General features: G+C 41.6%; 9 protein-coding genes and 1 further gene across 9 annotated transcripts; 4 read left to right on the forward strand and 6 right to left on the reverse strand.

The window, feature by feature from the left end:
• Nucleotides 1-233: 233 nt before the first annotated feature.
• On the reverse strand, nucleotides 234-3,167 carry IFH1 (Ifh1p; the record flags this gene model as incomplete). The annotated part of the gene is made up of 1 exon (XM_003645983.1): nucleotides 234-3,167. One exon carries the CDS (start codon nucleotides 3,165-3,167, stop codon nucleotides 234-236), a length of 2,934 nt encoding a protein of 977 aa, XP_003646031.1.
• Nucleotides 3,168-4,207: 1,040 nt separating this feature from the next.
• On the reverse strand, nucleotides 4,208-6,196 carry GTB1 (Gtb1p; the record flags this gene model as incomplete). Its single annotated transcript, XM_003645984.1, has 1 exon — nucleotides 4,208-6,196. The coding sequence occupies one exon, from the start codon at nucleotides 6,194-6,196 to the stop codon at nucleotides 4,208-4,210; it is 1,989 nt and encodes a 662-aa protein (XP_003646032.1).
• Nucleotides 6,197-7,078: 882 nt separating this feature from the next.
• MFB1 (Mfb1p) lies at nucleotides 7,079-8,551 on the forward strand (the record flags this gene model as incomplete). The annotated part of the gene is made up of 1 exon (XM_003645985.1): nucleotides 7,079-8,551. One exon carries the CDS (start codon nucleotides 7,079-7,081, stop codon nucleotides 8,549-8,551), a length of 1,473 nt encoding a protein of 490 aa, XP_003646033.1.
• A 306-nt stretch (nucleotides 8,552-8,857) lies between these two features.
• Nucleotides 8,858-10,072, forward strand: BUR2 (Bur2p; the record flags this gene model as incomplete). The annotated part of the gene is made up of 1 exon (XM_003645986.1): nucleotides 8,858-10,072. The coding sequence occupies one exon, from the start codon at nucleotides 8,858-8,860 to the stop codon at nucleotides 10,070-10,072; it is 1,215 nt and encodes a 404-aa protein (XP_003646034.1).
• Nucleotides 10,073-10,334: 262 nt separating this feature from the next.
• On the forward strand, nucleotides 10,335-11,768 carry SPR28 (septin SPR28; the record flags this gene model as incomplete). The annotated part of the gene is made up of 1 exon (XM_003645987.1): nucleotides 10,335-11,768. The coding sequence occupies one exon, from the start codon at nucleotides 10,335-10,337 to the stop codon at nucleotides 11,766-11,768; it is 1,434 nt and encodes a 477-aa protein (XP_003646035.1).
• A 79-nt stretch (nucleotides 11,769-11,847) lies between these two features.
• On the reverse strand, nucleotides 11,848-13,038 carry ADY4 (Ady4p; the record flags this gene model as incomplete). The annotated part of the gene is made up of 1 exon (XM_003645988.1): nucleotides 11,848-13,038. The coding sequence occupies one exon, from the start codon at nucleotides 13,036-13,038 to the stop codon at nucleotides 11,848-11,850; it is 1,191 nt and encodes a 396-aa protein (XP_003646036.1).
• A 416-nt stretch (nucleotides 13,039-13,454) lies between these two features.
• Nucleotides 13,455-16,211, forward strand: RAD9 (chromatin-binding protein RAD9; the record flags this gene model as incomplete). The annotated part of the gene is made up of 1 exon (XM_003645989.1): nucleotides 13,455-16,211. One exon carries the CDS (start codon nucleotides 13,455-13,457, stop codon nucleotides 16,209-16,211), a length of 2,757 nt encoding a protein of 918 aa, XP_003646037.1.
• Nucleotides 16,212-16,861: 650 nt separating this feature from the next.
• Nucleotides 16,862-20,697, reverse strand: Ecym_4142 (the record flags this gene model as incomplete).
• Nucleotides 20,698-22,032: 1,335 nt separating this feature from the next.
• Nucleotides 22,033-23,124, reverse strand: AHA1 (Aha1p; the record flags this gene model as incomplete). The annotated part of the gene is made up of 1 exon (XM_003645990.1): nucleotides 22,033-23,124. The coding sequence occupies one exon, from the start codon at nucleotides 23,122-23,124 to the stop codon at nucleotides 22,033-22,035; it is 1,092 nt and encodes a 363-aa protein (XP_003646038.1).
• A 296-nt stretch (nucleotides 23,125-23,420) lies between these two features.
• UPC2 (Upc2p) lies at nucleotides 23,421-25,943 on the reverse strand (the record flags this gene model as incomplete). The annotated part of the gene is made up of 1 exon (XM_003645991.1): nucleotides 23,421-25,943. One exon carries the CDS (start codon nucleotides 25,941-25,943, stop codon nucleotides 23,421-23,423), a length of 2,523 nt encoding a protein of 840 aa, XP_003646039.1.
• Nucleotides 25,944-26,483: the final 540 nt, after the last annotated feature.

Below are 26,483 nucleotides of genomic sequence, written 5' to 3' on the forward strand. Positions count from 1 at the left end.
TGAAACAAAACCAGTTTACGCAGTCTGACAGTTGTTTCGATCAGTTATTCACTACCAATGCATTTATTAAGTCGCTATATGTCTTTACAACCAATGTAAATGGTTTTATATGTAAAAGTTTGTTAAAAAAAACCCCCAATAATAGTAGCATCATAACCACTCTTAAAAGAAATAAGATGAAATAATCGGTTCCGATTTAATACAGTAAAATAGTCTCCTTGGGAATGAAGGACTTAGTTTAATTCTATAATATTCCCCCCACCATTAGTAGTACCCATGATTTCTTCCAGGTCGGCCAACGCATTTTCACTAAATAATCCATTTTTAGTAAATCTCAAGTTTTCAGCTGCTGCGGTTTCTGCCATTGATTGTCTTCTTCGTAAAGCTACACCAGAGCTCACTGTGGCATTGGTGTCATTACATGAGATCGGAGCTGTGAGAGATGCTAAAATATCAACGTCGTCAGCACCTACTACGTTTAATTCACTATCATGATCAGCAACTAATTCACCAGGATCACTGTTCAACAAGTTATTAATTCCTTCTAAGTTCATGGGTTTTGTGGGCCCATTCTTGACTTCGTTTGGTAAGACTGTGGCTACCTGAGTTTCATGTTTTAGTTCTCCTCCAGATATTGTTTCGCCGGTCTGGACAGCTGCATCAGAATTCATATTCGAAGAATCCAAATCAACGACTTTCAATGCTTTCTCTTTCTCCATTAGCGCTCTCTTCCGTTTCAACTTTAGCAATTTCTTTCTTTTGCGCAGTTTGCGTTTTCTTTCGTCATTCTTCTTCTGTAATTCTTTCATCTTGTCAATCTTCCTTCTAGTCCTTTCACTACCAATGTAGCCAATTGGGAACTTTCTAGCTGAGAAAGTTGGTAGCATATACTCTTCATCTTGATAAACATTGACACCTTTATTCCGAAATGCCGATAGTGGGACCTTTGGGTTATTTTCATACCAACCAGAAATTGGAACCTGTCCTTCTTCGTCATCTAACTCGCTCATATTCAGCAGCTCATTCAGTGTTAATTCTTCTTTTTCAGCTCCAGAATCAAATTCGCTTGCTGACGCTAAATTTCCACCTTCGATTCCAAGGGCAACTTGCTGATTTTGTGCATCTAGCAACTGTTGATGTTCTTGAATGAGTGGAATTAAAGACTTTGTTGATAGTCCGTCAATAATACTGAAAGGTTTGGTATCTGTTTTCCAAGTTCCCAATTTAGGCGGCTTTAAACCAACCGTATTGGCACTAACAACTTCCTTTGCTTTTGAGCCAATTTTCCTTGTTCTTGAATTAGGTGGAGGCAACGTCTCATCTTCATCTGTTGACTCATTGTCAACGTAAACAACTGCTTCAATATAATCATCCGTCAAGTTAAAGGTGTTTTTTTTGGAGTCTTTATTCCTTTCATCATCATCGCTATTCTCTCGTTCAGAAGACGAACCGTAGTGGAAATAAAATGCGTCCGGATCTAGATCGTCAATGTCAATGAATATTTTAGACATACCAACGTCGTCATCGTCGTCATCCTTATTTCCATCCATATCACTAGCATCTACCCAGTCGATCTCTTCATCCTGAACATCAATACTATCATCATCTGTTGGCATATGTGCTATATCAAGAAGGATATTTTCATACTCTTCATCATCAGATGAATTTTCATCGTAATCAATAGCTGTTGTACTTAGACGGCGTAAAGCAGAATCAATACCTGTGTTGCTGATCGGCTTATTTTCGCCATCGGAATTAAAAAATAAACCAAACACATACTCTTCGGATCCAATATCTGGAGTAGCTGAATGTTCCCTTTTCAACGATTTCGATCGTTTCAGCCTTTCTCGGTGCTGTAAATGTCTTGAATGTTTCAACTCCCGCTTTTTCCGTTTTTCGTCATTTATAATTAAAGGTAGTGATGTGCTCAATGGCAAAGACTGATCAGCACTATCGCAATAGTAAAGATTTGCAAACTTGGGATCTTCATAGAATGGCATATCAAAATCGCTCATGAGTTCATCTTCATATTCTCCTTCATCCTCATCTTCACGTATAAAAACATGGTTGTCTACGGGGTGGTTTTGATCTTCAGGTTCTTTATCAACGGGATCTTCACCTTCCTCGTGTATACTCCCATCAAACGATAGATTATCATCATTCGCCAGTTCTTGCATCATATTTTCTTCTTCAGCATCTAGTATAGTCATATCATCATCAGCTGTTTCAAGAGCTGTGTCTATCCCAGTTGCATTTTCGTTATCGTCTTCCAATGTTCTAAAATAAGCATCCTGGTCAAAATCATATTCAGACTCTTCGCTTTCAGAAATCAAAGGTACCGTCACCTCATCCACAGGATTAAATTTAGATAACATGGGCTGCTTTCCCTCAGGAAAGCTTTTATCATCCTTTATTTCTTCGCCGAGGTCTTCACTGGTAGTATCGTCACTTGAATTATGCATATCATCAGCCCCAAACTGGATGCCGTCTCCCTCCTTAAAACTAAACGCTAACGCATTGGTTTCATCGCCAGATGTATTATAAGTAAAATTATCGTCCAATGGAGACTTTTCCCTTTTAAAAACCGCACTCATATTTGGTTCTACCACGTTCTTTGTGGAGACTGTCTTTAACGATTTAGCGGATGCTCTCTTCATCTTCATATTATTAAGTACCTGTAGTGCCTTCTTTTTCCTCTCAGCAGTTAGTCTTACAAAGTCCACGTCGTCATCTGAGCTGCTCATAGAGCTTGAATCATCTTGATCGTCGTCGTCATCGTCGTCTTCTTCTTCTTCTTCATCTCCACTGGCCTGAATGACTGCAAAATTGGAAGAATCTGTGCTATCAATACCATCATCTTCGGAAGCTATTGCAGAATTCTGTATAAGTCTCCCATTCTTGCCCGAACTATTATCTAGGTTTCTTTTACCTTTCGCATTATTCCGCGTTATATTCTTGTACTTTCTTTGCTTCCTCTGGGATTCTACATCAGAAACGTTCGATAAAGATGATTCACTACTCGAATATATTAAACTAAACCTTCGTGGTCTCGGATTTAATTGTACTTGCATCAATCTATCCGGCAACTTCGCTAAACCATTCGGACGACTCTTAACAGCAACCGGAGGAACAGGACTGGTTTTCCTAGGAATTTTACCTGCCACCATCTTGGGTTTCACCTATGAACACTAGTTGTCTATACTAATATCTCACCAAAACTAACGAATTCCTAAAATCGATTTCTGCTTAATTTGTATCCTATAATTTTCTATTCTTGGTCGGAGAGGGGTGGTCCTTTCGAATTTCGGTTAGGATTATCTTTCTGCCAATATATATTCCTTGAAACAATCGATAAACTCGCAAACAAAAAACGACTGGCAATTTAAATATACGTACAATTGATCCAGCAGTTGAACGAGAGTATATCTAGAGAAATAGTTAACCGATGTTTGGATTAGTACTCACATAGACAAATGGTTTTAAGAATATAAAAAGTCTGCGCATCTCTTACCGATAAAATTTTTCTATTTAACTTTTCTTTTTCTGCGCTCTGATTATATAATCATACAGGACATTAAACCATGTGACTATACGTAATAAATATATTATCGCCAACTGGAACAAGATAGACATGCGAGTAATCTATACGTTCCACGGTCTAGTTGGTAGCACATGAACTTTTGTGTTGCGAGTTGTTTTCGGTCTACTAATATTACACTTCCTCTAAGGGCTGTATGGTGCAAGGAATCATGCATGTAATGATCGATGCGATGAACTGGCTTCGCCCGACACACTTTTAGTAAGGGGATGATTTAAAGGCGCTGGTATAGTTTTACTTTGGGCAGCTAGATTGTCTCATTTTAGGAGACATCTAATTAATAATATCAAGCTGAATTGCGGCTCCTTTTTTCTTGATTGCAGGCACGGACACAAGAGGCAGATTGTTGTGTTATGTGGTTGATCTCAATATATAAGTTGTTGCTTAGCTTAGTAGCATTCAGTTGCTTATCTTGTATTGAATGGGGGAGGTGATATCTGGTGAATTATTTGCTGCGAACAGACACTGATACTCATGATGGAGTGTTGTATATGCGTTACCCATGAATTTATCTAGGTATATAAATGAACAAAAAAGTACAAGGGATTTAGTGTATTGTAAATGAGGTATATAATTCCAGCAAGAATTGATAACATGCGGTCAATGCTGTTAATTTAAACCTGGCTTCATGGACTTCCAAGAGGGGGGCTTGTAAACAAAACCCAGGTTGCAACCCAACGGAGCAGTCACCTCGAAGAAATAGTTGCATTTCGTGGGTTCATGTACGCTGGTGATTTTATACTCATTTCCGCATCTGATGAACACCTGTGCTGATCTTTTGGGGCCATTCCAGCACTTTTCACCATTGGTAAAATCAACCAATAGACCGTTGTTCATATCTGGAAGATTACCGATCAACAGTTGTTCACCGTTGCCGTCTTGGGCATCATTTTTTAAATGCTCGATAAGATCATTTTCAGAGTAAAAAGTTCTCAAGCGGTTGAGGTATATTTCTACGGCGTGATCTTTGTCCAAATCAAAATCCTCAAATGTACCGATCAACACAACCTTGTTGTTGCTTTCTTGAGCTTGCAGGATTGTTCCGCCTTGCGGATTCAAACATATTCTATATAGGTATTCATCAATTCTATCAGTAATGCAGAAATCCTCTAGTTGGTTTAATATCGCAGAAAGCTGCTCTTTCAAAGCGCTACTGGTGCCTTCAGAATGGTAAGCCAATGTCTGCTGAATGTGGGTCAAATTTTCTCTAACCGCGGCTTCCTTGTCTTTAAAATTATCCAAAGTAGTTCCTAGAGCTTCGATCTGCTCCTTCAATATGCTAGAATCAGGGCTGTGGAATACCATCTCCCTGATGTTGGCCAAAGCATCCCAAAAACCGTTGCCTACTTCGTTTCGGTCGTTGCCCACATTTTCTGCATGCTTAACGACAAATTTTCCTATGTGAATCAATTCTTGATCCATTTCTTCGGGCATAACAAGAGGTTTTAAAGAATCTTGATATTGTTCCAGGAACTCTTTGTACTTCGCCCCAGCTGCTTTCACAGCCAAATCTTGATAATTAACGTTGTAATTAGCCACGATATCCTGCAATATATCTGAGATGTGCTTAATACTCTCTAGAATACTATCCTGTGTTTCGAATTTGGTAATAACCATTGCTCTTGCCACATAATATTTTCCTATGATATCTTTTGCAACTAGATCACTGCTTCTTTCCGCAAATATTTCGGGGAATTCAACACCAAAATAGTTTACTAGTTGATCACGTTGAACTTCATCCAGTTGCGGGTTAAAATTTCTATCTTCAACCTGTTCGAAATAGTCTAGGTACTTCTTCACATTGCTATTCACAACTCTGTCATTTAGTCGTGGATTGTAGTCCTGAACCAATGCAGACATGATATCGTTCAGCTCCTTGTAAGCATTTGATATGCCTTGGATTTTTATAAAGGACTCTTTAATGGTATCAAGCACATAATCCATATTTAATTGGTTGTATTCCTGCATAATGGGGTTCTCATCCAACAATTTGTTGTTGTACGCCTCTATAACGTCCTGAAGCAGCAGATTGTGTTCCTCGATTTTCTTTTCCAACGCAACTAACTCTTTGGAAAGCTGATCAGCAGTCCTTTCCATCGATGCACGGTCTTTCACTCCATTAATCTGGTGGTTCGTAATCATTTCCCGAAAGAGACGTTGTCCTGCCTCGAACATGCCCAACTCTTCCTTCAAAAGACCATCGAAATCTGCTGCCAAAGCGTTGCAGCTGGCACTCTGCGCAAACTTTGAATGCAGATACTCATCGGAACAGTCACAACAATCACAGAGCCCATCATTAACCTTGTAACCCATCACATATCTGGGAGCAAACCCTTCGTTTTGACAGTAGAACCTAGACTGGGCCCCGCAAGCACTGGTACCACGCTCATCAGAACCATCTGGACAGTCGCAATAGTCATCATTAATCTGATCGAAATCCAATACAATCGAACTGTCGTTCAAACAATGCCATTTACCCCCACTGCCTTCGATAGGCTGGTATAGGTGTTGTTCATCCGGAGCAACACCTCGAATTATTGAAGACGCTGCTACACACGGGCTCCAAAACAGATGCAACAATACGCTAAAACAAACCATTCTTGGCCCTAGCTCTCCAATATACCACTCGGGCGACGTACTAATACTTTTCAAATGCAGTTAACTTCCCTAAAATTAATATTGCAAGTTCAACACCTCAAACGTACGAGATTACAAGATTCCAGACAGCTTTTGATTAACACTAAAACAAAAACCCTATAATAAGACAGCTCTATTTCTCCTTCCGTCTCTCCCGCTCAATAACAAACCACACTCACATGAAGTTATAACTTTTACTTGCAACTTTCTACTTATTGGACTAAATGTGCAAAAGTTTCTTGTTATGCTTCTGGGTCACGTGATAGTCGTTCTAGACTGGGAAAAAGAAAAACATGGCCTGATTAGCAACTTGCTCGAGGATGGAAACCTTAAAATTCTCGAGGAATTGGATTGATGGGCGATATGTGAATAACTTATTAAAGCTAAAAGGCAAAAGCGAGAAGGATATCATATTATATTATATACATTTGCCCGTGGTATCAGCGGAAAATCAAGCAGGAGAGTGAATTTAAGTCTTGAAAGACTTGCATCATTTATATTAGATAGTAATATATTCGGGGTAAAGCAAGTCAAAAATTAGCCTATCTTGATAGTGGATTGGGATCCGCCATACACGATAAGAGGTTTTCAGTTTTATTTAATATAGGTACAAAGGAATTTTGATTATTTGTTCGAGTACCGGCTCGAGCTAACGAGGTACAAGCAATTAGGATTAAGCAAGATTAAGGGGCGTTAGAGGGTACCTTGTAAACGGCATTTGGTATATCGTAAGGGGAGTTGGAACGTTTCAAAATAGACACATACGTCTATTACTTAATTACTTCCGAATCCAGATAAGCAGAAGGGGCATTATTTACCAACGGCATCTGTGTAACGTGGTTAATGACTGATGAACACTGGCTGAAAGTAAACGGATGTATCGGTATGAGCGATATGAGTGATTATGTTACTTTAGAACAGTTGCCTTTAAATATAATATTTGGTATTCTCACATACTTAAGTCTTCAGGACTTACAGAATGTTGCCCAGACCTGCAAGCTTTTGAGGGTTCTTTGTAATGAGAGCATTGCATATGGAAAGTATTCTAAGGATTCTAGCGTGAGGACATCACGAACTCGACGGTTGATGCAAGACTTTCTGTCTATATGTGATGATAGGCGAAAGATAATTAGGACTCTGACAAATTATAATCTCACGATTACAGAGGCTTTGGGATACATACAAACTCGGATGGATCTTGGCTCTTTCGACTTAGCCTACTCAGGATCCGACGGTGATGAGCAAACATATTGGAAGGCTAAACCGCACAACACAGATGCTTTTAAAAGCACGACTAGTCCTCCTGACGGTGCAGATATCGTGGAAGATTTGAGGTGTCCACATTCGGGTTTAGACGAATCAACACAACGGCAGGGTTTCGAATGTGATAGTGAACTCTCTGTTGAACCAGGCGATCAGGATGATGAGGTTCCTTATCTCGAACGATCTCCGATGCGTGTCTATACCCCGCAGCTTCCACATTCTGTCGTCCCAACAACATTTAGGAAAAGGGCAGCCAGTGACTATGACGGCTTGACCTATTTGAAAATACTTAAAGGTGCTTATACGATGGTTATTACCTCTCCAATAAATACAAGAAGTTTACAAAGCAAGGATAATACTGATATAGATAGAACTCCAACAAGATCACGTATTCAACACCATCAGATAGATACAGTCTCTGGAAAAAATTATGTTACACCTAATTCTGGGTCTTCTAACCATCACAGGCTGTCGCCAGAAGCACTTTCATTCCATGTTTCACCCCATTCATCTCATGGTGATTCAGGAAGCTCGATTTTTTCTGACACACCAAGGCTGTCAGATGCTATGAATGCCCGTAGCTGGACAATGGGCTACGAGTTGGATCATGTTTTTGATGGACACTCTGGAGACTCAGATTCCACTAACCCTACCGAGTATATTAAGCAATTGCAGAATTCGGTGAAGGTAAAGGACAAAGCAGTACTATTTGAAAAATTATTAACTGAAAGTGCACAAAGAGCAAAAATTAAAAGAGTAAATGGCACATTATTTTTGGAATCCAAAAGGGATATCTCACGGTGCTATTTGGAAGAATTGGAAAGGTGTAACTCAAATGCACCGTTGGTATCGCCAGACGACGCCATCTCGAATGCAAACGATGAGGTATGGGATAAAATAGCCCACACCGCAGTACAAGAGGGCTGGAATAAAATGAAGCGAGTCGAAAGAAAGTATTCAAATTCTGTCAACTCTCGTAGCACTCCTCAGAGAAGAACACAGCTCAAGGCTTTTGTAACTAATGATAATAGAATTTGTTATGAAAGACTGTAGACAGCTAATTATAATTACAAACCATATGAGGAGACCTTGTAAACTTAAAACTCCATTATTTATGGTATACAAGCTTGATCCGCCATTTACCGGTTTCTTTAACAAGGGATATTCTGTAATATAAGTGATAATAATATTTACGTACCGTTTAATTCGTTATATTCAAATTGTATTACCCGGGCTTCATGAAATTTCTCCTTTCGCATTCTGAAATTACTAAAAGCGAGCAGCTTTAAATTTACAAGAACCGTACCTCATCTTCGAGGTAATAGTCAGCCATATTGGTACTGTTTTGTATATATCCTTATGTCTGAAAGTTCTGCCAATCAGCCAGTTGCGGAACAGAAGCTTCCCGGACAAGACACTGTTTCTGAGGTTGATTCTGCAAAGGCTTCTATCGCCGTTGTTGTAGCAGAATCGGGATTTAATACAAGAAAACTATGGCCAGACATGGTGAAAATACCTTCTAACCGATGGGTTTATTCCTGCAAAGAGATAGTGGATAGATTAGGAAGTGATCCGAAGGCTTCGCAGACTACCAAGAAGAAGATGGAGAAATGTTTGATGTATTTTTACATGATCAAGAAGAATTTGCGATTATTTGACCATACATATACGGCAGCCTGTATTCTATTCTTCAGATATTGGTACGTTTATGACCTACCTCAATCGTTACCGGATTGTATTCATTTGGCGCAAGCTATTCTGGCTACTGCTTGTAAAGTGATGGAAAATAATCGGCCAGTTGATATGTATGTAAAGGCTACATGTGAATTCATGATGAAAGATGTAGTCCAGCCACAGCGGGGTAGACAAAATATGGATAAATTGAAGTGGGATGTTAGGGACAAGCTGGTAAACTATGAAAAACAGCTACTTTGTCAGTTTGGTTTCGACCTAGACATCCAGAACCCGAAGGAGCTCATTGAAGAGATATTCAGCGGTTTCTACAGGTTTAACAGAGATTATAAAATGGATTCTGAGTTCAAGAAAACATTCCCGAAGATTCTTGCGGAAGCTCGGACTTTTATTATACAGGCTGGAACCCAGCCTGTTTCATTACTATGTGATGGTTACACATTTACTGCCTTGGCTATCCTTTTTGCCGGTCTGCAGCACAAACGAAGCACAGATCCTGACTTTAAATTTCCCAAGGGTTTCTTTCAGGAACGATTTCCAATATGTATCAAGAGCTCGATGATTGTTGATTTATTCACAGATTACAGGATATTAGAGGATAATTTCTTTGATTTGAAGAGCAACAAAGGTGACAAATTGGAGGTTACGGCCGAAGAAATAGACAGTTTAATAGACGAAATTGTACTGGATGATGATCAAGAAGTGTTAGATCCGTATAATTATGAACTTATTAGAAACGGTGAGTGCATGAGCGAATTTTTAGAACACACTGAAACTAAGCTCAACGAACTACAAGAGAAAACCATTAATGAAAGTCTAAAAAAGAGGCCAGGAGGTGACGATAATTCGTTAAAGGAGGATTCGAAAAGGGTTAAAATGTGATATAGATATTTCTGAGTCATTTTAATATGTAGTTTTTTCCATGTTGTCCCTTTATCGTCGGACCGCTTTGTGTCGTTCTGCGGTCAGCGTCGCTGTATTTGACATTAAACGGTTGGAAACTATCATGCGCCAACTTAGACACAAAACCTGTTATATATGATGGGAAAGCAGAGATAAAGTATTCTCTATCACGGAAGTATTTCTCGTTTTAACACTTTTTATAGTTGTATCCAAAGTATCACCAAAAAGCAGACCAACCGATATGACTTCACAAGAACTTAGACACAATTTCCAGGTTTTAAACGCTGAAGAAATTCGTAGGCGTAAGAATGCCAAGAGGGGCATTCAATTCTGTATCATGGTTATTGGTGAGACGGGTAGTGGTAAGACAACCTTTTTAAACAATTTGTGCAACAGGCAAATTTTTGTTGAGGATGAGCCTATAGATCCAAGTAAAGCGCACATGAATCCAGGCTTGGAAATCTTTACCCATCAAGTACAGCTTCATGAAGAAAACTCCACTCCAATAAGTTTGGATATCATTTTGGCACCAGGGTTAGGTGATAATATTGATAATTCTAGAATCCCATCTCAAGTTGTGAAGTATTTGGAAACCCAATTTGATGCTGTCTTAAACGAGGAAATTAGAATTAAAAGAAACACTCGGATTACTGACACTAGGCCACATGCATGTTTATACTTTATCAGAGCTACTTCTAGAGGTCTAAGAGAATTTGACACACAGCTAATGAAGGAACTATGTACTAAGGTTAACATTATACCTATTATTAGCAAAGCTGACTTATTCACTGAACAAGAATTGATTTTGAATAAAAAGCTAATTATGAGGGACATTAAAGCAAATAACATCAAGATCTATGACTTTGCAAACGATAAGTTGGAAGATACTTTAGTTCCCATCGATGATGCGGCCAACAGTCCTGACGTTAGTTATGATAGTCAGGATAGGGGTTCTGATTCCTATGGGAGAGCTGGATTCGAAGAAGGGCATTATACAAGCGAAGTGAATACAACCACAAGAATTCAAGATATGCTTCCATTTGCCATTGTTAGCAGCAACAAGAAAAAGCAATATCCAAATGGTGAAGTATATCATGTTAGAGAGTACCCATGGGGAGATGTAAGAATTGAAGATCGTTTGCACTCTGACTTTATCTATTTAAAAAGTATTTTGTTGGGCTCTCACTTACAGGACTTTAAAGACACTACTCATGACGTTTTATATGAACATTACAGAACCGAAAAGTTGATGTCTAGGAATGATCAGACCGTTTCGTCCGATACAGCCGCTGCGGAATCCACCGTAATGACTTTCACGTTGGGTGGAGAAGATAATTGCGGTAATAACAGTGGTATGAGTGGTATGAATGGTATGAGTCTTGGTCACAACGGGGGTTACAACATGAATCCTAAGAAGAATCATGATGAAGATGACCATGAAAATATTAATTTCAGCAATCCTCTCAGTAACATGAATCATGATGACCACAACAACCATAGCAACCACAGCAACCACAACAATCACAATAGTAGACCTCAATCAAGCGCCTTCACAAATGACTATGCAGATGGTCTAGAAGAATTCCATATGCAAAACCAAATTCAGAAAGCTAGGTCGAAAGGCTACAGTACCGACCAGGACTATATGCCTCAAGAAAAGGGACTTGCTATTTGAATGAACAGAGGTGCAAACATTAATTGTTATTAGTGTAGTGTATAACTATATCGATTTAATTTGCATTAATATCTAACATTCATAGTGCATTTAGTAAGTGAGCTAGATTTTCCGGTAGGCGGCCTTTATGCTCTTTGTAGCACTGCTCCCAGAACTTTATTAATTGTAGGCTCTCTTGGTGTACAGAGTCATCAATTTCAAATTCAGAATTACTTGTTTTATGCACAGCTTTCAGCTTAAGAGAGGAAATAAATAAACTGTAGCAATGAGTTTCCTGTTTCTGAGGTTCATTCTTGGTGGCTTTGTCCACTAAAACTATTTCATTAGTCGATTTTACTAGTACCATGGGACAAGAGGAATTTTTATTATTTGACTTTTCCCAAAGCATAATAATTTGTTTAATTAGAGTAATGCTATGTCTGGTTATGGCTGAATTAGCATATTTTATTCCTTTTAAATTAGTTTCGCCAGTTTTCGTTGCATGAACGGTGATATGACGCAAAGCCTCATAAAAGAAGTAAAGATGAGATATGTTAACTCCGCCATATAATAGCATTCCTGTCAAAATCTTTTGCAACGCTACGATCATGGTAATTTCATCACCTTGAAGGGACAAAGTTGCTGCTAAAATATACTTTCTTACCATTGAATTTAAATGTTGTCTCTGTGGCCTAATCGCACAATCAGGTAGATTTGGAGCATATTGGAACGGAGTAACGGTGCCAGTCAAAATTGCCATGGTTTCATAGGTTTCTCCAAAATTAAAAAATAGTTGACTGATCATATGTTGTTCGTTGAATGATCTATATATCATATCGTAAGAAAAAGTGCACTCTAATATGTTTGTAAGAAGTCCTTCTATAAGGTCCAACCTGCTATTTCTCACCCTAACCATATTAGTTTTCTGTTTCTTGTGCGCTTGAGGATCAAGTAGTAGTGATTTCAATGCATAAAGCGAAAGTGATCGCTCATAGTGTAACGAACCTATAATGTGAGAGTTGATGAGCTGGGAGTACTTTCTCAGTTCATGAATAAATTGTAATATCCATCGAAATCCATGAAACGCAAGGTTATAATTGCCATCACAGAAATCAAGGTAGATCAATATACTCTTAATCATCACAATGTAATTCACCTCATATTCAGATGAACATAGCCTTTTTACCAAGTACTTCGGTTCAAAGTCTATATCGGGAATATACACCAAGGTTTCATTAATCCTTCTAGATAGCTCAGTTCTATCAATCTTTTGAACCCTTGGTAGACACATTACTAGCTGAAACCATGTGAACCAAGGATCCTCGCATTCAATTCCTTCCTTCCAACTAAACCCCCATTCTTGTACCAAAGTTGCATACTCGTTCGCTTCAAATGTGTGAACATCAGCTACCAATGATGGACCTTCACCGAAATAGTTAGCTTATATTACTTCTAAAACAAAATTTATTGTTGAGGGTATCCTTGAGATCTTGCTGATTACCTACTAACCATGGGTTGATCTTGCACCATCACACGACTCTATGGCTTTCTTTTACTGCTTCTTCTAACTAGCATTAAAAAGTGGTGATAGTGGTGATAGTGATTTTCGTTGAATCTTTGTGAACACAAAATGCTTAAAATAGGTGAACACCCACTAGCTAACGAACAAAAAGGTGATCAAGGTCGAATAGGCATAGATATAAAGTAATGGATAGGGGCAGAACTCCAATAAAGTCGAATGATGATACCTATGATAATTTCGCGGAATTAAATACAGCTGATTCTGGCACACGAGCCTTGACTCTTCAAATTAATTGTAATACAAGGACTCCAGATCTTGATGGTGTCGCACGGATACTGAGAAGGAATAGAGGAACACCTGACAGTGAATCAGGAAATAATATAATAGGAAACCTGTTTAATATATCGATTGAGGACACACCTGTTTCGCAAAGGGAGTCTATTGTCAATGGGACCCCGTTCGTTAATTCTAGTTCGTCTCCAACAAAGAGAAAAACCACCATAGAGGGTCCAAATACGACTGATAATAAGGTTTTAATGCCTGCTTCGAGTGTCTGTAGCATGTATAAGGAGGAGCTTTGCACAAGTTTAGAAGTCACGGTTCCTGATGATAAGGCAACAACCACTTTGCAAGATGAATCAGCAAACGAGATTGAGAGACGAAGTCTAAAGCGATCGATAAACTCCCTCAGATTCGATAGTCAGAATGGGACGCAGTTATTTAATTCTCCTACAAATGGAAAGATTGGCCACAAACTAGTACTATCCCCCAATCCTATGACTAGATCTGTGAATGCAAGTGGGATAATCGCATCGGAAAATATTACTAATACTGTACCGACGCAGATAATTGAATCTCCTGTTCATGAACAAGTTGAAATGATGTCAAGGAGTAATTTTGTGCATGTTGAGATGTTTAATGGATCTGGATCTTATAATAAAGAAAATATTAACCACTCTGAGGAATCTACTAACAAAGTGCTCCTAAAGTTCTCCACAAAACTTGGACCATCTACCAATGTATCTCCAACAAGGTTAAAATACTCTCAATCACCTGCGTTGCCATATGAAGGATCATTATTAGGGTTACGCTCAGCTTATAATGCTGATCTCTATAATACAGCAGAGTCAACACAAACTACTAAGCACAGTGTGGTCTACAGTGAACCAAATACCAGTCAGGAGTTATCAGAGGTGATGGAAAGTAGCGCATGTAATGAAGAACAAGATGATCTTACTACATCTGAAGAGAAAACTGGCGCTCATGATGAAAAAAATTTGATGATAGCTTCGAACCATCTGCTTGGGCCTTTTAGAAATAGAAGAAAGTTAACAATTGAGGACGACGAAAACGATGTTGCCGCAAAGGATAACAAATTAACTAAATTACCTGTTGCTGTTTCAAAGGGCAAGGGTTCGCAGGATCCAAACAATTCCATAATATTAAAACAGCATAACAGGGATACTCTATTAACCAAAGATAATGAGTTTCTAACAAAAAATGATATCAAGTATGAAAGTTCTGTTTGGTGTTATTCCGCAAACTTTGAATACTATCCAGCTAAAATATTGGAATCGCATATCAATAGAGCTGTTTCGCTGGTATTATTCAAAGATGGTAAGTATGAAGTTAAAAACGAGGACATTCACTATTTAGATTTAAGAGTGGGTGAAAAAGTGCAATGGGATCACAAGGTATACCTAGTTGAATCGCTGGAGAAAAGAAGTGAATATCCAATTACCTGTATTAGGGGTTATGACACAGTTTACCTGCGGCCTTTAGTTAGGAATGGTCGTTCAGCAAAGCAAGCAATTATTAGGCCACTGATGGAAATTCAATTATCGTTGGAGCAATGGGCAAGAAGACCTAAAATTATATTAGAAAGTGGGTCAAAAAGTCCTTCTAAAGCTTTTGAAGACTTGCAACAACCTATTAGACGACGCAAAGGTACCACAGTGAAAAAGAGTATAACGCGTACAGATATTGTTTCATCACCACTTGTGACAGACTTGACTAAGGATGTTGGAAATATTATGGCCACTAAGAATCAAAAGAAGGTGGGCCTTTTAAAAACTGTGCCGAGTCCGTCTAATTTATCAGTAGATGGGACTAATAAAATATTTTCAAAGTGCCTATTTGTGATTACTGGTCTTGAAACTAAACATATAGATTATTTGACAGCATTGATCAATTCTAATCAAGGAACCGTAATCTCACGATTTTCAGATTATCTAAAATATGAAAATGGTAAATTAAAATGGATCAAAGATGAATTTCAGGAATTCAAATTTGCTTGTCTTATAGCTGAGAATCATATAAGAACCCCACGTTATTTGGAATCTTTGGCACTCGGTTGGCCTACCTTACATTGGAAATTTGTGTCAAATTGTATTAAGTTGGGTGGTGTTATTTTAGATGCATCAATTTTCCCATATTTATTACCGTCTGGGGAAAGTCATCGTCTTTCTTTAAATGCTACTAAGAAAAGAGGGATCATAAAGTCTGCCAATATTTCACGGTTTTTTATGAATTTATGTAAGGGTGCAGACTTAAAGGATCAATTGGATACTTGTAATGTTAGAAAACTAATTGGACTTGATGTTATCATTTTAGGAAGTTCTGACACTGATAGGTTTGTGGAATTTGTCTTTTCTTGTTTTGGAGTACGCACTTGTGAAAAAGTCGATTCGAAGAATGAGATATTCACAAGGTTAAAAACCTTTTACAAAGACAAGAACAAACTGTATGATGGTAATAACGGAACACAATTATTAATTTACGTGAATTATACTGACGTTCATAAGAGTGAGTATATAAAGTCTGAACTTATTGAGTCGATAAACAAAAATAGAATAGATAATTCAGGGTTCCACCGGATACATGTCGAAATACGGGAATGGTTGATCCAAACCATAATCAATGAAGATTGTGGCTGGAACTAGCTGTAGAATGAACCACTTTTTTTTGTAAAATCATAATTTTCGTAAATATATACCATATATATTTATATGTATTCATTCGTAAATATATGTATTCATTCGTAAATATGGTCTCAACAAAAATATCAAAAAACAAGGTCGACAAGGACAGGGGAATGAATGGGTTGCTACCCAAACCTTGATGTGTATGGTATAGGTATATTATAATACAGTCTTTATCGGATTCTATTATCTTCTTTTTGGATGTGGAAGCGGAACAAAAAAGATCACCGGTTGGTTAGGTTACCATAGACAACTCCCGACACTTTATTAATTGTTTATATTCCTCTCACCAGTCCGCCAGTCAGTCACTTTGGCTAAAAATATGATATTAAATAATAATGATAATTATGATAATAAGATAATAATAGGAATAATAACAATAATATAATAATAAGTGTTCAATAATGAAGTGGGGAAGATGGAAGAGAAAAGGGACGGGAGTTAACTTGAAGGCGCCAGCTCCCTCAGTGTAAAAGAAAGTCTTTCTATTGTTGTTGTTCCTCCCTGCGGATCCCATAAAACTTTTTGGTTTTATTTTATTAGATTTTGTTTCTTTTGGTTATTCCACATATTACTTTTAAATATTGGTGTTGCTGCTTTCCTCATGTTTGTTAATTGGGAATATGGTTACTAAATAAGGAACTTGGCTTGACGCCAGAAAGAGTGCTGCCATGATCCATTAATAATAGGCCATCAGCCGCACTAACACCGCCGTTATTATCATTCTCTTGATTTCCTTGGTGCAGATTATCACTATTATTATTATTTTCATTGTTATTATGATTATTATCTCTTTTTGAAAGTAATCTTTCGAGAGATTGAAAATTGTCAGAAAATCCTTTTAAGAAATTGGAATGGACGTAACTTTCATGGGCATGTAAAAAGATGCATTTCGCAATTATAATATATTTTTCTCCCAAGTGGTAACGCTCGGTGAAACTTTGTTTTAATCGCTTCCCTGTACGGTGTGATTCCTGGTGGTATTTTAACAAGTTCAGCGACGATGCTGTTGGTCTTGGTGAAGGCGAAGGCGGAGACATTGGCAAAGTGTGATTATTATTGATGCTGCTGCCGCTTTGGTTTGATGGATCACTGTAGAAGGCAAACTGGTTACACCCATTTTCCGGCATCGATAAAAAGTTCGAATCGTTAAAGGAGTAGACCAAAACATTGTTAATCAACTTTTCCAATTGTGAAACATTGATATGTTGGACCGTGTTGCTACTGCTTGCGGTGGCCCCATCTAAACGGCAATCTTGGTGGTCCTGGTGGTAGTAATTAGAAGGAGATCCTGCTCCGCCGCTCTTCCACAAGTTCAAAAGCTCCATATCAGAGTCCAGGAATTTTGCAAACTCGAGTGGGTAAAATGATGACAATACAGGTATGTAAAAACTGTTTGCAAGCTTCTTCAACTCTGTGTATATACAGAGCAATTTGAAATTTGGCGTGCATTCAAAGTCCATAATAAACTTTATGATAACCAAAAAGTTGAAGTAGTAACATTGTAAGTTTAGCACAGAGATCCGGGATACATCAAATATGGGGGCCTGTGAAGTTTGTATTACGGATGAAATATTCTGAATAGAAAAATTTAGTGCAACCAAAAAATCGGTGATCAGTTTGTAAGAACCATGGGCCAAAATATTAAATTTGTTGGAATCCAAGTAGGTTTCAAATATCAGGTCGACACTTTGGCAGCCCATTTGCCAACCTAAGCCAGGGTTAATAGAATTGAAAAAGATTATGCACATCAAAGTATTTTTCAACACAACTGCATCCTGAGACAACGATTTGGTCGGGTCAAGTTGTAAATGAGAATTGTACGCAGTAGGCATTGAATTGTCACTTGATACCGAAGTTGGGGTGACATTACCGCTTCCGCTCAGATTTCCGCCATAGAAGCGTAAGTTAAGTTCTAGCTTTTTCGTGTCAATCTTCGTCAAAAAGATGTGGAATGAGTAGTTTGAGTTATTGTTAAATTCATAATATAGCATTGCCTTGGTCAAGAACTCGGGTATGACATGAGCACCCAGTGTGCTGAATGTAAAGGTCTGGTAAAACTTGCCAAATTGCATGGTATTTTTTTTTCCCTAGTAGTACTAGTTGTTGGTAGAATTGAATTTGGATCCTTATGAGTGTGGAAACATAATGCAGCAGAGTTCCAAGTTGGTTCATCGTCGGGTATCAATAAGGGGTCTAGGTCGGATTCCTTGAGGAATGTTGTGGACTTGATATTGTAAAAACACTTCAACATTTGGCAAATGTTGTAACAGTGTATGATGGTTCTGATTTTCGACTCGAAAAAGATATACTGCGCTTGACAAGCAAAATGGGGAAGCTGGCTAATAGAGCATGTCGTGGGGACCAAATCCTTTCTGACCATGGTACATACCGCGTTAACTTGTTTCAAAAGAGTATTCGAGTGTTTTTCGGAAATTTCGTGCCATGACTCCAAGAAAAGGGAGTACAAGATACTCAAGGTTAGAGATTGAGTGAGCCATAGATTGCTACTCGAAGGGAGCTTGGCGGAGTTGCGTGTGTCCAGATAAACATGTAGCACGCGTCTAGAAATTTCATACATTTGTTCAGCTTTCGAGGAGGACGAAAATGCTGATGTTGAAGCAGCCCCCGCCTGCGCATTGGCGCCATCTTGAGCGCTGCTCCTGGTACCCCTGGCATCGGCATATAATGAACCCATAGTAGCGGTGAACAACGGCAAACAGACAATGTTGGAGTACTGGACCACACGGTCATCTGCCATGGACGCGTTCTCGAGGCTGCCGTAAATGTATCCGCGGAAGGTTGCCAGATCCGACTGCCACAACTGAGGGTGAACAAAGGGAGAGTGGCATGTAAAATGGTCGACGAACAGCGAAAGGTACAAATTCAACTCTCTGCATGAGGGCACAGACACGCTAGATCCTGTTGAGGTGCCCGGCTTGACACAATACAAGGAATAATACTCCAAAGCGTTGATGCACATGGCCCGTAGCTCCTGTGTGAAAAAGCTGCAGTGCACAGCGCTGGTGGCAGGGCTGCCTCTGCCGGTGCAGACGGTGCTGGCACCGCTACTTGCAGCCGCCGCCACCGCCGGGTGTGCAGAAGACGTGATAATTGTATTTGCCATATCGGGAACTTCCATACCGTAGAACGAGTAGCCGTTCTGCATGAAATTGTCAAAGGTTGATAAAAAGTCATTAGCAGTGGTAATCCCACGGTGATCATTATGGGCATCGTCCTCTTCATTATCGTCGTGATTACTCTTTTTTTTACTATCATCATCCGCAGTCTCTGTTGGGCACAAAAACCTAAACTCGTTTGTCGCACTGCAGTCCGACATCTCTCTAGAACGCGAGGGGGACCCACGGCCCTTTTGGTGGCCGCCCTGCCCGTGATGCGACTCCGAGCTGTTGTTGGTGGCTCCATTGAATAGCGAGGTGGCCGTTGGCGAACGGCTATCCACGCCGGTCTGCCAATCCGCCGGACCCAACGCCTGGCCAGTGGCCATGGAATGGCCCGCGCCTGCTGCTGTTGTCGCCGCTGTCGCCGCTGCCGCCGCCGCCACGCCCTTGGGCTGGAACGGCGTATTATTAAACAAGGACTTCATCCGCCCCGACTGCCACGAGATCGACGAGGTGCTGTGCCGTGCAGAGGTCACCGTGCTACCTGAAGAATCGGCCCCCGTCATCGCCACCGCCTCCAGCGAGATACTGTTCACGTCGTTGACCCAGCTGTTCGCATCGACCGGCGTGAACGCCGACAACTCCTGCGTCAGATCCACGGGCAGCAGCTGCGGCGTGGAAAACTGCACCTTGTCGCCCTTGATGGGCGCCGGCCCGTCGAGCGACCCAGCTGACGCATAGTTGTCCCCAGACTGCGCCGAAAACGAGATCCTGCGCTTCACCACCGGCTTGCACACACGCACGGACGCCACACTGCTTCTGCCGCTGCTACCAGCGGTCATCGACGGCAACGACGTAACCAGCACGCCCTCGCCATCCACAGCCGCAGCCGTCGCCGCAGCCGCCCTGCGCCGCTTCGACACCACACTATTCAACCGCCGCCTGCCGGAAGATGAGTGCGCAGACGCCGCCACCGCCGCTACCGCCGAACCCTTGCGACCCAACATATCCCCACAGTTACCCCCATGCAGCTTATGTGCGTGCCGCAACAGCAAGTCCCGCCGACTAAACCGCCGGTTACATATCCCACAGATATACGGCTTCTCGTTCGTATGCGACCGCTTGTGTCTGATCAAGTGCTCCTGCCGAGCAAACGCCCGCGTGCACGTATCACAAACAAACAGCCTGGGCTTCCCGCTGGGAGTCACACCGTTCAGCCGCAAATTCTCCGGCAGCTGCGCAAACCGCTTATTGATCTTGGAATTCATATTATTCGAAGTAGTGATGATCCCACCATCCTCCGTGGTTGTGAAAGGAACCTCCATATCTGCTCTGCCTGCCACAAAAACTAAAGTCACACTATAAGAATACCCTGGATGATTACAACAAAAAATAAACTAGAAAAAATAGACCTAATTTAAAAAATTCTCCGCTCGTCCCGGCCGTTTGCCTTGCCTGTGGAAAATGGCTGAGAACCAATGCTGCTGATGCTGATGCTGCTGCAGATGACAACGACGATAAAAAAATAATTAATTAGTTAATTTTTACCCAACCACAAAAACAAAACAAAAACAAAGGTTTCTCTCTCAAAAAGAAGCACAACTTTTTATTTATTTCAATTTCCAGATTTTCTTTTTTTTTCTCCTTCGTTCCTGAATCCGCTTTTTATTGGTTCGTTCCGTTTATTAAGCCGCTCTTCCGTGAGAGAAAAACAAGAATCAACACCAGACCACCCGCAGGCCAATCAATCTGAAAATGCGTTAGCGAGAGGGCGCCAGCGAAAAAAGAGGCCCACGGCGCAGTGTGTTATATAGGCCATATATATATGTGATGTATATGTCGTGTGGTGTATTTTTTGCGATGAGCTTGATTGGAAAAAGATGGGTGATGATACACTTGTGAGCAGTCCGGAAAAAGAAGAGTTGTTTTCATTTTCTCTGGTGCGAGTGTTTTGCTGTTTCAGTCTGCCAGACCTTGAATGTGGTTGGTGGGCGGGTGCTGTGCAGGCAAGCAGGCGGGCAGGCGGGCAATAACAGTCAAGCAATGAAACCTCTGGTTTCATTGCTTGACTGGTTGCTTGCGTACTATTGCTCGCCTGCTTGCTTCATGTTTCTGTCTGTATAAATGTCCCGGTTTTGCCGCGTTTTCCGAAAGCAACATACGCGGAACAGAAAGGGTTTTCTGCCTGGCGGGCAGATCAAACTTGGTTGTGGCAGATTGTGTGTAAACAGAGAGAATGTTTTCTTGTCGCGGATGCAGAGTCGATTCTGTACGGTCTGCTTGTAGAAAGTGGTACTAGCCGCTCTGCCCGCACAGCGGGCAGAGCGGCGCGCAGGGCGGACGTGTCGGCGGCGCGGTGCGTGTGGAACGACTGGATGACACGTGTGGTGGCTGTGGCGCGTGGCCGGGGGTTCGGAGTCCGGACAAAAGGTGTGTTGACAATGTCAGAAACGCGCGGAGCGGCAGCCGTGCAGCAATTAGCCGCGCACCAGCCCTGCGTGGCACCGCACCAGACTCTACCTGCAGGCGCGGTGTGGCAGCAGATCCCAACGGATCTGCCGCGGTTCCCGCGGGGTGTGGGTGTGGGATCGGCGCGCCGTTCTCCGTGGAGCGTTTTGGCGTGGGCGGTGTTTGAGGCAATACTTAGGCTAGCTAGCTAGCTACAGAACAGAACCGAAGCCGAAGGTCAGCTTGATGGATCTTACGTAGAATTCTTCGAAGTTGGCTCTTGCCTTGTCTTCTTCGCCGATCGGGATGCCGCGCCAGGACACGACCATCTTGGTTTCGTGGAATTCTCTGCTTTCGTGGAAATCGATGTGCATGGAGCTCATTTGGGCAGGGTCCCAGTCCTTGAGCCGCCAGTCGAAGACCAGCGTTTTAGGGGGTTCGGCGTGTTTCAGGATGGCGGTGACGTTTCCGCCAAAGAGCTGGATGGCGTCACCCACGGCCAACAGCGGGTTTGGGGAGTTGGTCTGGTGGTGCACGGGGGAGCGGGTCCAGGCGGGTATGCGCTGTTTGTCCAGCAGGGTGTTGTACAGGTCGTGGGCGGCCACGTTGAAGGTGGGTTCCAGGTGGATGGTGGTGGTGTTGCGGACGGACGTGGGCGCGCTGGCGGTGCTGGCGGGTACCGCCGCCGCGGCGGCGGCGGCGGGCAGCTTGCCGCGGTCAGGTGTTTTAGCGGACGCAGGGGCGTTGCCGCAGGCAACGCCCTGGAAAGAGGATTTCTGGTTCGCTTTGGTGAACTGGGATTCAACTTGGTCCTCAGGCACCTGGATGTCATTGCCGTGGGCCGCCAACAGTTCATTTCCAAAGTTGGCGAAGGTATCGCGCAGTCTTGGCAAGAGTTTCTCGCGGATAACGGGCTTCACGCAGCTCAGGCGGGACGTCTCCTTGTAGATGGAAACTTCGAACTGGTAGTCTGCCGGTGTGGAATCGAATGCCACTTCCGGGACGCTAATGGAGCCTTCCCAGTCGGTTTCGCCCTTGGCGCACGCATCGGTATTCTGATCACTTTTGACGTGCCCACTGATGGATAATGCAATTCTCAAATCGAATAGCGAGATTACTTTGCCCTTTCTCTGGTTGACCTCGCAGTCCCCCTCGATGCTGTTTATTTTCGAAATCGTTGCATAGACCGGGTCAGAGGCGTCGCCCGTGGCCAGGCCAACTAGCGTTTGTTCAAAGTACCGTTTGGCCCATTCGATGCAGTTCTTGTCAACCCAGTGCCAGTTGTTGGGGTTATGGACAACCATGGTGTTCCGCTACAGAGAGAGAAGAAAAAGGGAAAAAAAAGGCACTATATTGAAGATTCTTTTTTTCTTATGTTCTTTATATCGACCAGCTCAGCAGTTGGGAAGTTGGATGAGCATGAGTTGACTTCTCGGATTGGCCTTGGTCTGCTTATCCTTTCTTTCCAGAGAATTCTACACGGGAACCACACAGTTGGGTTTCTTATAAATTATGTACCAAAAAAAGAGAGAAATGAGGCAGTAGGGAGTATTTCCTGTTTCGGCAGTGTGTTCTAAAATATGTCAGGTATCGCATCGTACTATACGAATTCTGTGAAGTTTGTAGTGGTCATGGAGGGTAACCCTCCTCCAAGGAAGTCTAACATCATATGCATGCCGCCGCCGCCGCTGTACTCCTCAACATCCTCTGGCAAGACCTGGGTCATGCCTTCGAGGAACCATACCTTGTCCTTCACCTCTGCAGCGTAGCTATGTAATAGTTTGTAGTAGCTTCTCATGATTCGCATGGCGCCGAGATCGCCCGTCATGAGTAGAGCTAAAAAGGTTTTGTCCAACAACGCTGGGAATGCGAAAACCCTCAGTATGAATCCAGATCTATCCTTTTCCTGGTGGAGTTTGTCTAAATATGCTAGCGTGATGAGGTAGGGGGAGTCAATTTCTACCGGGTACAGGTCAGCAATGCTATCATCGAAACAGACGAGTTCGCTGATGGTTCCGTCTTCGCTATTGATAATGTCGCCGAGATCGCTCAGGTCGACGTTAATCAGGTTGTAGAAACGGGAATTTTGGGTCAAGGGCCAGACCGCTGTTAGTATGGTGGCTGCGCCTTTGACGTGAAAAATCCAAGCCGAGGTGGAGATGTCTCCGTTGGATATTGCTGGGTTTGGGGAGGCAGCGTTCGCTAATGAGTCCATTATTAATATCAATGCGCTGGCGACTAGGGCGTCGGTGTTTTCCTCGCAAATCTGTAGCACAGCTTCACGTAATAGCTTTAGGGATTCCAAGCGATGCAACGCTACGAAGGGCTCCAACCCACTCTCCGTACGAGAGAGGTGCGTTGCACTGAACGCTAATAGGGCATGCATTAAGAATGGGTACTGGAATGCAAGGTCTGGGATATGATCGGACCATATGTGGCGCTCGCTGATTCCTGCAGATATGATTGTGGGCCAAACCTGAGTGCAATAATGGTGAAACAGTCGTAAATCCACTAGGTTTAAACTACTGCTTTCCGTAAATTCAACGATCTTGGCAAATGAGTGTATGCTTTTTCCAGCTGCCATCGTTGATAAAGGGCTTTCATTCGATTTGCCAGGATCTATAGCCATTTCATTTTCTTCCTGGTCCACAGGTTTCGCATTATCTTTATTGGTGGTAGCAACTTGAGCAACTGTAGGTCTAGAATCCACCTGAGAACCGGTTGATACTTCTGTATTTCTCGAAGCAGACCCTGAATTGTGGGAATCTACTTTGCATATTGGTGATATAGGGCCTATCGGAGAAATCGAGGGGTTGTTGGTTAAATTTGGAGCGCCCGCTCCAGTATGAAGATTAGCAAGAACTGCAGCTGCCTCACTATTGTCGTGCTGTGACACGGAATGAGATTTGATAGTTTCCCGAACCTGTATTGATAGAAGCTTCTGTTTATGTGATTGATTAGGCTGCTGCTGCTTCTCTTGTTGTTGTTCCTGTTCTTGTTGCTGCTGTTGATGAACTTGTTGTTGTTGTTGCTGCTGCTGCTGCGAGTGCTGTTGCTGTTGCTGCTGTTGTTCATCTTGCCTCTGCCGTTTTACTGATGACTTTTCAAGCGACTCATGCTGCTGCTGATGTTGCTGTTGGTCGAGCACGATGTCTGAGGATCTGACTCGTGAGTCAGGCGCTATGGATGATTGGGCAACAGTATGTATAGTTCCAGATATTGAAGTATCAGAAGCTTGCGGCTGTGACTGTTGCTGAACCTGCTGTTGTTGGGGTAAGTCTTGTTCTTTCCCATTTAATGACTTCATTCCTAACAGTTCTTGGAAATCGTAGGTAATACCACCTATGCCAGCCGTTGGGAAAGGAGCAGATTGTCTCAAATTAATTATATTTTTTGGTAGCGAGGAAGTCAAATCTATTTGATTAGGAGACTGGGCTAACTGCTGTGCAAGATTCGAGGTAATCTTGTTATTTGAAAACATCGTACTAATACTGTTTGTAACATTCATACTTGCGCACTGAACTGGAGTTGGACTGTTGGGAATTTCGAAAGATGCAAATTTTTCGGAATTAGTTAAAGTCATCAACTGCGGTAATAGCTGCGGTTGTTGTTGTATCTGCTGTTGTATCTGTTGAGCGTTGAAACTTGAACATAACGGTAAGGATAAAGTAATTTCCCGAGCGACATTTGAATTGTTGCCTGTACTGTTTATAGCGGGTGAAGATTCAGATCTAATAGTTCCAGTCCCTGTTTGGACTAATTTGTTGCATCCTTTTTCCCCATTTTCGTTGTTAATTGTGGTCGTTATATACTTGATTACTGTTTCAACATCCTTGTTCTTTTTCCTTCTTGGCTTCGCTGGAGTGTATATACAATGCAACTTCATCTTAAAACACTTCTGGCAACATGGCTTATTCTCATCGCATTTTACTCGTCTTCTTTTACAATTATCGCATCCATTCTTCGACTTCTTGTGAAACTTCCTCTTTCCTGTAGCCGTTTTGCTGACCTTTTTACCATCTATTTCAATGAGTTCAACGATCTTCTCTACCTTCTTACGTGGTTTTGTACCAACAGGTATTGCACTAGGAGAGTTAGGACTCATCTGAACATTGATTGACATATTTATAGGAAGCAAAATGATATTTGTCCCTTGTATAACCTATCTGATATGTTCAGTCTTAAGGCGCAGTAATAAGTCAAACAGATTTTATTGAAGTCTAAACCGGTGATACCACTACCACCTAAACAAATACCAACACTAACCTGCTAGGCAGCAGTTTGACGGAAAGCAATCTTTTGACGAGTACAATTGCTGAAGAAAGAGCCCAATATCAGATTCGCTTTCTCTTGATATTATTAATAATCCTTAAAAGTTGACGATGAAAAGTTCACCTAAATGGTACCTGCGCTAGGAATTAATTAACTTTGAATCGAGCAGTGATGAGATTGAAAAAAAACTTGTTTCAAGAACTATATGGGGATAATGGCCAGGCCAGAAAAATTAGTTAACTACTTTGTATGCAGTAGCTATACTTACGACGTTTGTTGATTATGTATCTCAGCTAAGAAGTTCCAGTTTCATCGTTTAATTGGAAAATCTAAATTTCAATGATGGTCTTTAAACGACATCACCTGAGCGCGCAAGAAAAGCTTCCAATCT

The sequence above is a fragment of the Eremothecium cymbalariae genome, chromosome 4, assembly GCF_000235365.1.
Source record: "Eremothecium cymbalariae DBVPG#7215 chromosome 4, complete sequence".
NCBI classification, from domain to species: Eukaryota; Fungi; Ascomycota; class Saccharomycetes; order Saccharomycetales; family Saccharomycetaceae; genus Eremothecium; species Eremothecium cymbalariae.